We start from the raw sequence: 10854 nt of genomic DNA on the forward strand, positions 1-10854 counted from the left end.
AAAAAAATAAATTAATATCAATATTTTATTGAGATGTAGAAAAGATATCAGTCATTATTATGTGGGAATTATTTTATTATTGTTAGTGGTTTCATGGACATTGTACAATATTTATATTTCATAATATTGAATACCATATATTTTAGAGCCTCAAGGTGTAGATCATTTGAGAGTAGAGTGCACTAATAAATTCATGTTTTTTATGTCGTTGATTCTACTCTGAACTAATCATGATGCTGTGTGTGAGGTTATGTTGGGTGAATCAACCTCAACTAATCATTGATGTTGTGTGTGAGGTTATGTTGGGTATGCTTGGAGGTTATAGATTAGTGGATGGAATCAACCCCATGCCAAGCGAAGACACTTTTATCCCAATTATTGATTCTACCAAATACAAAAGAAAATATGATAAAAAAATATTTACTAAGTAGTAGAATACAAAATATTTATTGTAGAAAAATACAAAAATGTTGTGTCAATTGAGACATATGTTTTTTTATTTTTATTTTAATGCAATAAAATAATAAAAGATTTATATGTTGTGATACACATTATCAGATCCTAATTATAGACATAGCCTAATTATTCTATGTTTTGTTTTTTCCATCATAATCCAATGATACAAACTTTGGCAAGATTGTAATTTTTTATTGTTTAAAATGCAATTTTCAATGCATAAATCGATTCAATGCCCTTAAAAACCCCAACAACACTGAGGATTGTGGAAACTACAAATCTAAAACTTGCAATTTCAATAAATCCTTGTTGGATTTCATCCAAAATTAATTGGAAACTATTCCAGGAAAATGACCAAAACGTAGTGTAAGAGTTAAACTATGCGATATATATATATATATATATATATATATATATATATATATATATATATATGACATATATCTCAACATTTCAAATATAATAGTGTCGTTTTCAACATTTATATTAATGGCTTGTATTTCAACTTAGAGTGTAAAGCATATGCTTTAGATCCAAAATTGTATATTCCAACATATATAACATTTATTATTCTATTTCCCGGATGCGGGTGACTTCGATGCGTGAAAGGCAGGTGGCTCGTCACATGGGCAGGTGTCAGCCCGGACGAGCCACGACTTACCAGGACGCTGGCGCAGTAAATTCGACGGAAGGTGAAGTTATTTGGGTTTTAAGGCTGGTCCAGTCGGCATTCAATGTGCAGCAAAGAACGAGGAGAATGGCGCTCAATAAACTCGAACCCCATGCCGCTTTTCTACATTCCTTCAAGCGGTCCGAGCAGACGCTGGCAGAGACGGAACATTCTCTGGTTCAGTGTAAGATTTCTCAGAGGAATTCTTGTCTGGAGGATAATCGGAAGATGCAGAGAGAAAGGCCCAGAATGAGCAGTCGTCGTGGCGGTTCCAGGGGTCGTTCTGCTACTCAGCGGCCAGTCATTTCGCCTTCCTCCTCGGTGGAAATCACTTCTGAGCAGAACAGAAACCCGAGCAGACTTGCAGGCCGCAGCAATGTGCGTGGTGGGGAGAAATTATGGACTGTGGTCATGTGGAGCATCCGGCTGTTCGCTACCGGATCCCCTGCACTCTGGAGAACAACACTCTCATTGTCTCAGTCTCGGTGGAACATTGCAGCAGTCTCAGGGGGCAATTGGAAGACCTGAATGTGCCAGTGGTTGACATGCAAGTTCCTATGGTAGATATGAGGCGGACAACACAAGCTGCAGATGCTGGCCCCAGTGAGCCGGTACAGAGGTCGTTGCACTCAGACACGGAGGAATCCAAGAAGCTCAAAGGTCAAGCGAAGGATGAGCCTCACACAACCGATGAGGAATAGCTCAACCGTCACTCTGTTTTCGTTGCCAGGAACGCAACTCTCTGTTCGTCTCTTCTGCTCTCTTTGTCTGTTTGTTTATGGGTCCACCATGACGGTTTATATGTCCACCGTGTCAGTTTATGTGTCAACCGTGTCGGTTTATGTGTCCACCGTGTCGGTTCATATGTCTACTATGTCGATTTAGATGCTGGCTATGTCGGAAGGAAGGAAAGCTGATCCCATTTTGTAACAGTGTTGCTCTGATAGGTCCATCATGGGGAAAATCTCTCTGGAGATGCAGGGCCACGGCCCTGATGTAAAATTTGCTGTAATTTTGGTTTTTTTGTAATATAAATAGCATAGTCTTATGGAGAAAAAAAAAACATTTATTATTCTATTATTCGATGTATAGTGTTTGTCCAATCTTCCATTCATATTAATCATAAATGAAAAAGTAGATCTATACAAAAAGTTAATGGAGAATATTCAAAATAATATCATGGGGAAGTGACAAAGTTAAAACCTTAAGTAAAGGAGAAGTAATGTTAAAATAATTTAAATTACATTCATAGTTCAATGAAGAGTGTAATGCAATAAGAGAAATATATTTAAAAGACAATAGCAAAGAGAATGCCACTTTATTTCATACAATTATGAAGAAGTGAAAAGTATAAATGTAAACATATGAGGTTGAGACAACGAGAAATGTTGAAGATAGCAAAGGAAAACTTGTAAATTTTTTTGGAGGGAATTATGAAGCCCAAATGAAGGGGTAGCTAATGGTATTACATTGACTTGGTGATTATTTCAACAAAACTTTAGATGAAAATCTAGCAAAGAGAGAAACTATTCAAAATCAACACAAAGAAAAAAGCCTCCACAAAAGAGGATGAGCAAAAAGGTTAGATAATGGTATCACATTGATTCCAATCGATTTGGAAAATGAAGTGGCCATTAGGTTTGACAATGATATTTCAAGCAAAACCTTAATCTCCAATCATAAAATAGAGGTAATAGGAAGAATGGGGCTGATTAAGTACTCCAAGAACATTGAACCCAATTAAGTACTCCAAGAACATTGAACCCTTGACCAAAGATGAAGGATTGGAATTATTTATAAAAGGAGCTTTTGAAACACCATCATGTGTGTGTGTGACAATGTCTATAGTGACTAACTCATAGTAATGGATTCCATGGAATGCTTGTCCATTATGATGATGGATCATCGATGGAGAAGCATTTTACAATCTTTTTCATAGTTCCACCCATGAAAAGAAAAATATATATGTACAAATTCATGGTTGCACCACTTACAAGTATTTCATACAACACATTTCACAATGATGCATATAAGTGAGAATCAAGAACCCCTGTGTAAGTCCTCGTGTGTGTTTTCTTACCTCACTATTGTTTATCTATGTGCTTCATCTTTGGGCTAACAATTTCTTCAAATCACTCTTGATGGTAAGCACTTAAATGCAAGTCAGACACTTGCACCACCTAAACCACATCACTATTGCCATCACTCGCTCACCTTCCACATAATAAAACATCTCCCTTGACACGACCCCCTTTGATTGCAAGGACTAGAGTGGTTTATGAGGTTTGGAGGTCAGAAAGTTCTTTCCCTTCAGTGTGGCATTACACACCCATAAGGTGACATAGATGTTGTAGCATGACATGTGGCACAAGGAGATAGTTTTCTTCCACATTCCCCATTCCTCCTATTGACGTTCCTTTGCACCTCTCGATGTAATTGCTAGTAATATATTATGTAGTATAAGTGTTAAGGAATAAATAATGGTTTAAACAATAATATTTTATTATTATTTATAAAAAATCATAAAAATATATATATATATATATATATATATATGTATATTAACAAAATTGTAATTTTTTATTATTTAATTTGTATTTAAATAAATTTAAGATTAAAAAAATAGATAATTTAAATGATATAAACTCATCCACTCAAAATTCCAATTTCTAACCAAATTTAAATATATTTTTTTGTAAATCTTTATAAAAACCAACTTTTAAAGCATAACTATAAAAACACATATCATATGACATTCTAGATGTTAAAATAGGAGGAATAAAAAGTTAATGCATTGCAAAGAGGAATCCAATCTACATATAGTATAGATGATAGTCTTGACGATGAACCAGAAACCACACTAGTATAAATGATAGTCTTGATGATGAACCACAAACTACACTAGGTTATTCCAAACCCATATAGGGAAATTGTAACCAATTAAATAGGCAAGGAAGGTAAAGTGATCAAACAAACATTTTTATATATCATTTATAATATTCAAAATTTATAATCCTGAAATAAGAATGAAGATAGTAAATGGAAAATTGAGTTATGAAAAAATTGAATGCTAAAAAGTACTCAAATTCAAATTCAAGCTTCTGTGATCCATATTTTGATTTGAAAACAATTTTGGAAGAAATCACATTGGTAGATTTAAGCACGCTTTTGGAACCAACCAGTGTGGTTCATCATCACGACAAGATGAAAAATCAGATCATAGCGGTAAGTTAAATAGGGAGTAAAGACCAAGCCTGGAATTTCAAATCCCTTTTGCTCGTCAAACAAAATTTCATGACGTTTTTGCATTTTCTATGCCTTTGATTTTACGTTCTAAGTAATTTTGGGAATGTCAAACTCCCTATTTAGACAACCACTTTCCAAATTGTTTCACTGTTTCATAGAGTGCAGGATGCCAACTAAAAACTGCAGCCTCTACCAACTAAGAACTACAACCTCTGCTAGTTAAGAGAAATACCTTGTTTTCACCAATGTTGAGCGCATTGAATATTTTCCCCTACACACACATTGCTAATTGAGAAATTAAATAAATGGATACAAAGGAGTTATCCATTTCTATTGCTTTGAAACCCAATATAACTCTATTCGAGTTTTAGGGTAAGGAAAGCCTTCTTCGGCATGGAAACCCTTGGAACCTGACCCAATGACTACATAATTATCAATTGCTTGATGTTTATTTCAGTTTTGAAGTATCATCACCCTAAAACTTTACAAGTCCAGAATAAAAGCTAATGCCTTTGACCTTTAACCAGTCAACACTAACAGTTTTGCCCAAAATTTTCTCTCCAGATGAACATGAAAGAACAATAAATCATTTATGCGGAACTCTGAAACGATAATAAAAAATATATCTAACAATAATCAAACATGTATTTGATTGCATATTCATGTTATATCCAAAATAATGGCAGAGACTTTCCAAGAGGAGATCCCTTTACAATTATCCCTAAAACTCTTTCATTACTTTACGTAAATAGAGGCTGACAAAAAATAAAGAGAGAAATCAAACATTCAGTCTAGCTAATAAAAGGGAAGTCAAACATTCCAAAGAATTCTGCACAAGAGAAAATACTCATCGAGTGGGATTGGTGAATTCGTATAACTTCCCTATTGAGGAGAAAATTATAAGTCCCACTTTAGTATCGCAAAGCACCGAGACCTCATAAGCTTTCTTCAACATCCCATTCCTGTGCAAGGAGGCAATGATGCATAGAAGGATGGAACTGTGAACTTACTACTTCCGTGCACATTCGAGATCAAATTGAAACCCAATATTGGTGGATGATAACTAAACAAGCTAACAAAAAGGGAAAAATAATACTAATTACACACATATACTAACCGTCTTCCGTTCACAGGGGTTTGGTATCCTAATAAATAGGAGCATAAATACAATGTTAAAATGTCACATCATTTGGTGTTCTCACCAATCTATTGACATAAAGTTAACGTAATGTACTATAATTTGTACCAATGTATACTGGAATGAGGTATCGTAATATTTAATTTGTACCAATCATATACTGGAATGAGGTATCATAATATTCTATTGTAGGTTACTTTTACTTGCGCTATTATAGATTTTGACGGTTTAACTTGGAAATTGGAAGTCATTTTGACAGTTTACTTATTATAACACACGTCAATTTTGACAAATACGTTATGAAATCCAAAAAGGTCCTACGTCAAATTCCAGGCCTGGTCAAGACCTTCTAATAGCTGTAGGGAAAAATGGCTATTTTTCACTAAAGGGAAAAAAGAGACAACATATTTATTTATTAATTATTATTATTATTATTATTTTAAATGAATTAAATAATTAATACATCATATAATTATATATAACTACCTTGACCCTTAATATAAGAATAATGAGATAAAGAACTATAACATAATCTAAATTAATGAAAATAATATTCAAATAATAAAAACAACAATTAAGTGAAAGAGAAAAAAATAAATCACAGGAAATAATATTGAAATATTATTAATTAATTAAAAAAAAAATTAAATATGTTAAACATTAAATTTAAATGTAATAAGTATGATTAGATTTATTTTAATTATAATTGTTTATTATTATATTATTTTTTTAGTTGATAGTTAATTAGAAAAAAAAGGATAAATAAAGAAACCTTAGAGTCCAAATTAAGAATAAAATAAAAGACTAAAGGAAAGAGAAAAGAAGCTCAGAGAAAAAAGCCGGAATCCAGCGATACTGATTTTCAAATTATTAAATTTAAAACCAAAAAAATATATTCTAAATTTAATAATTTAACCACTCAATTTAATAATTTAAACCATTTATAACCTTTTTATATATATATATATATATATATATATATATATCCGACGCTCGAGTGTTTTCGAGAATAACCAGATATATCATTAGGGTTTTGCCAACTAAAAAGTATCCGTTACGTTTTGATCGTTGGCAGGCAGGATCTATAAATTCAAATTCAATTTCAATTTCTCGTCACTTCCATTGCTCTCACAAATAATTCATTCATTACTAACACATTTGATATCTGCTATCTTACAGGCCTCTGTTTGCTTCTGAACTCTTCTGGCAATCGATATCTGATATTGGCGATCAAGTTTTCTGATATCTGGCGATCTGTCTCAGAACAAGCTGAGTAACAAAGTTTGCCTGTAATTTGTTTTAATTATTTTGTTTTGCTCTGTAGTTCTTTTTCGTTTGTGTCTTTTTTTTTGTGGGTTTTGCTTCTGCATTGCTATTACAGTTTTTTTCGATACAAAAAGCATGAATACTGGCATCGAATCCCTACTGTCTATGAGCGCTAAGAAACCTTGCAAAAGAGCAGAGCAAAGGCGCCCTCTGCAGGACCATTCAGCACTTGCAAGACACAATGTATGTTTTCTTCTCTAATTCTATATTACCCTCATGGACGTTCCCTTTGTTAGATTTAGGGTTTATGGATACATTTATATTTTATGATGGATATATAGAGCGAAGTTTATGTATTCTTCTCCAATTTTGTATGCCCCTTATGGGTATAATCTGTAAGGGTTTAGGGCTAATGGATATTTGTGTTTATATATTCTTCTCTAACTTTGTATGAACCTTGTGGATGTACTCTATATTGGATGTGCTGATGCTCTGCATTTGGTTTAGACTCTATGAATGCATTTGGATTCTGTACTGAGTTTAGGGTTACAGATGTATTTGTGTTTTAGGATAGATATGGACCTTGAATTTTTATTGTTTTGTTATTGCAGAGCGATAGGTTTATTTCACACAGGGGATCCATGGATTTTGACGTTGCTCGATATCTGCTCACCGAGCAGGAAAATGATAATAATGGCGTTTATACAACGCCCTCCAAGGAATCTTATAAGAGGGAGCTTGCAGCAACCTTATTGCAGGATGGCGATATCGCCTCTAAAAAATACAGGATTTTAAGCTTTACCAGCAAAGCTCCCGCTCCTCCTGAGGATATACAATCTCTCTATTCGGAAAATGGTGCGGTTGAAACTGTGCCGAAAAGTAAATCGCGGCGTTGTATTCCTCAGGTAAGGGTTTTGTAGATCCCTAATTAGCACTCTGTCTTAGGTTGTGTGCAAACCTTTATATTTCGTTTTGTTTAGGTTTTTAGATTGTGCGCGTAGGCCTTGGTTTTGTTTAGGCCTGTTTAAAGGTTTAGGGCTCTGTCTTTGAATATTAATGCTATTAATGCTTCTATTGGATGGACTTTGGTTTTTGAGCAAACTCTTCTGTTTGAATTTGAGTTTACCTTTTCGGCAACACGGGAAGGTCTTGATCAACGTTGGGAATAACGAGGGTTGTTCCCTTTTCAAAAGTTAATATTCCATGTTTAGAGTGTTTGTCTTTGTTCTCAAGGATATCGGGCCAATGTTCCAGTGGCATTCACCGAGCTTTAACTTGCCTGTCATTGTTTGCAGTCTGCAGAGAGAACTTTGGATGCTCCTGAGCTTGTCGAGGATTATTACTTGAACCTGCTGGACTGGAGTGTCAGCAATATTTTATCGATAGCTCTGAGCAATACAGCATACTTATGGGATGCCTCCAATAGCGCAACTTCTGAGCTCTTGACTGTGGATGATGATGTTGGTCCAATAACAAGTGTTAAATGGGCACCTGATGGAAGACATATTGGTGTTGGCCTGACTAATTCCGTTGTACAGCTATGGGACTCTGCATCTAATAAACAGGTAGAGGAAATTACTGCTTTCATGTTTCAGTTTCTTTTCTTTGTTTCTCTCTAGATGCAGTCGTATTCACTTGGTAATGGTTTTTAATGAACACAGTTAAGAGCCTTGAAAGGTCACCATGCCCGTGTTGGTGCGCTTGCTTGGAATGGGCACATTCTTACTACTGGTAGCCTTGATGGTTTAATATTAAATCATGATGTCCGCATCCGTGATTCCATTGTTCAAACATATAGAGGACATGAGCAGGAAGTATGTGGTTTGACATGGTCTATGTCTGGCCAGCAGCTTGCAAGTGGTGGAAATGACAATTTACTTCATGTATGGGACAAGGGCATGTCATCCTCCAATGCTGCAACTCAGTATCTTCACCGGCTAGATGAACATCGCGCTGCAGTAAAGGCATTGGCATGGTGTCCTTTCCAGAGCAATCTTCTGGCATCGGGTGGAGGCAGTGCAGACCGCTGTATTAAGTTTTGGAACACTCATACAGGAGCTTGCCTAAATACCGTTGATACCCACTCTCAAGTTTGCGCATTATTATGGAATAAACATGAACGTGAGCTATTGAGTTCACATGGATTTAGCCAGAACCAGTTGACCTTATGGAAATACCCATCGATGGTTAAGATTACAGAACTTACTGGTCACACTTCTAGAGTACTGCATCTGGCAGAGGTATTCATTCTATTGATCTATGGCTGGTTTTTGTGTTGACAGCCTTTGTTTTTTGTGCTGAGAGTCTTTCTTTTGTTTATTATTTTTCAGAGTCCAGATGGGTACACTGTTGCATCGGCTGCCGGAGATGAGACTCTGAGGTTTTGGCAAGTCTTTGGAGCTCCTGATGTCTTAAAGAGGACCAAGAGTAAAGAGGCGGCTGATCCTTTTACTAAGCAGCCATATTGGTGATATAATATTAATTTATTGCCTTTTTATTCATTCATGATATGATGCTACTAAATATTATAAAAATAAAAATAAAATCAATCTTTCCTTCTTAATGTAGCAATATTGCTTTTTTGTATTTCTAGGCATTCACTTCTGTAGTATATATCTGTAGCATGGAGGGGTACAGAAGCGTTATACAGTTTTTTGGCATATCTCCTATATAACTTTATGACCTTGAGGCAGTGTACTGTTTCATTCGTAAATAAATGGGCATATTAAATAACCAAAAGCCTGGTCATGTACAACGACAAGCCTGATATTGGAGAATTTGCATTATAAAACTCGACAAGTTTTCAGATAAAAGTAGAGTGATTCTTATCTGTATATAGTGATAGAAAGGGGCAATCTTCACAGGTAAAACATGCTTCGTCCTAGAGTGCTTGTATTTGGGAAATCAATAGATTGTTACCCATACACTTAATATAGTTAAGTTGCAGTCACCTATAATATGCTTACGCTTATGTTCTGCCTTGCTTAGTGGAATTGGACGTCAACTGACAGCCATCTTAAGCAACAGAAGACCTGGTCAGGGCAATCTTCTTGAGTAGAAAGAGTGAATATGCTTCCTCCTCCAGTGGTTTTAATGTCAGTTTTAGATCCATTAATTTTATGTCATCACTGTAAAAAGCTGTTGATATTCACCACAAAGTTTTCCCTGGTGTTTATGAAATGCCAGGAATGTTGACGTAGCTCCTGTTACCTTAAAGAGGATCAAGAGTAAAAAGGAGCAGCTGGTGCTTTTAACAAGTTTCTCTTACGCACATTCATTGATCAGCCTGTCCAGGATTTAGCACAAATCCACCATAGGTAATGTAAGATTATTTTCATGACTTTTTATGCAGCTTTGGTGCATTCATGAAATAAGGACTCTCAATCTTGTGGATATAGGTTTAGAATTCTTAACATTATTGAATATGTTATTGAGTCCTTAATCTGCTCGACCAATAAGGAGAGGGGGCTCCTTCCTACTAGTATCCTTGGTTGATCTCCAGGTTCTCCCGTAATGACATATATAATTCAATGTAGACCTACTCGATCTATCTCTCTTTAGCTAGCCTATGTTGCGGTAGTTTTCCAAGGACCCGGAGGGGGCTCGACTGATAAGGACCCTCACCATATGAATAGTGAGTGACTCCGTCCCTTTAGGAGGCTCGACCATTAGGGAGAGGAGAGGAATTTATTACTTGTCCCGCACCGGGCAAGGACCGGTAGGGGCTTGTTTGACGTTAGGAAAGCAAGGAATTTATTACTTGTCCCGCACCGGGCAAGGAAGCGCCGCGCTTTTAGTTCAGTTCGGTAGAACGTAGGTCTCCAAAACCTGATGTCGTGGGTTCAAATCCTACAGAGCGCGAGTAGTTCATCTATCTATACTAAGACAATCTAATGGTGAGGGTGCGTTAGCACACTTGACTGCCTTTAGTTACTTATTTGAGAGGGGGGCCGCCATCGCCCTTACTTCTTCATAGGGGCGGAGCCACTCACTATTCCGATGGTGAGGACCGGAGGGCCCTATATTATTTAGGGGCGGAGCCACTCACTATTCCGATGGTGAGGACCGGAGGGGCTCG

General features: G+C 36.0%; 1 protein-coding gene across 1 annotated transcript; it reads left to right on the forward strand.

Annotated features, from left to right (window-relative positions):
- The first annotated feature begins 6501 nt into the window (after nt 1-6501).
- Nucleotides 6502-9247, forward strand: LOC149204991 (cell division cycle 20.2, cofactor of APC complex-like). The gene is made up of 6 exons (XM_089397261.1): nt 6502-6585; nt 6690-7019; nt 7388-7681; nt 8072-8341; nt 8438-9016; nt 9107-9247. Exons 2-6 carry the CDS (start codon nt 6912-6914, stop codon nt 9245-9247), a joined length of 1392 nt encoding a protein of 463 aa, XP_089253387.1. The 5' UTR covers nt 6502-6585; nt 6690-6911.
- The last annotated feature ends 1607 nt before the right edge of the window (nt 9248-10854 follow it).

The sequence above is a fragment of the Pinus tabuliformis genome, chromosome 1_2 (assembly GCF_031772625.1).
Source record: "Pinus tabuliformis cultivar Carrire ecotype Pingquan chromosome 1_2, CPIR1, whole genome shotgun sequence".
Classification (NCBI taxonomy): Eukaryota; Viridiplantae; Streptophyta; class Pinopsida; order Pinales; family Pinaceae; genus Pinus; species Pinus tabuliformis.

Bases quoted from the DNA above. Each gene is read 5' to 3' on its own strand.
- LOC149204991 (XM_089397261.1), top strand. From the start codon at position 6,912: ATGAATACTGGCATCGAATCCCTACTGTCTATGAGCGCTAAGAAACCT. The intron at 7,020-7,387 runs GTATGTTTTCTT...TTGTTATTGCAG, and splicing joins CAGCACTTGCAAGACACAAT to AGCGATAGGTTTATTTCACA. The intron at 7,682-8,071 runs GTAAGGGTTTTG...CATTGTTTGCAG, and splicing joins CGCGGCGTTGTATTCCTCAG to TCTGCAGAGAGAACTTTGGA.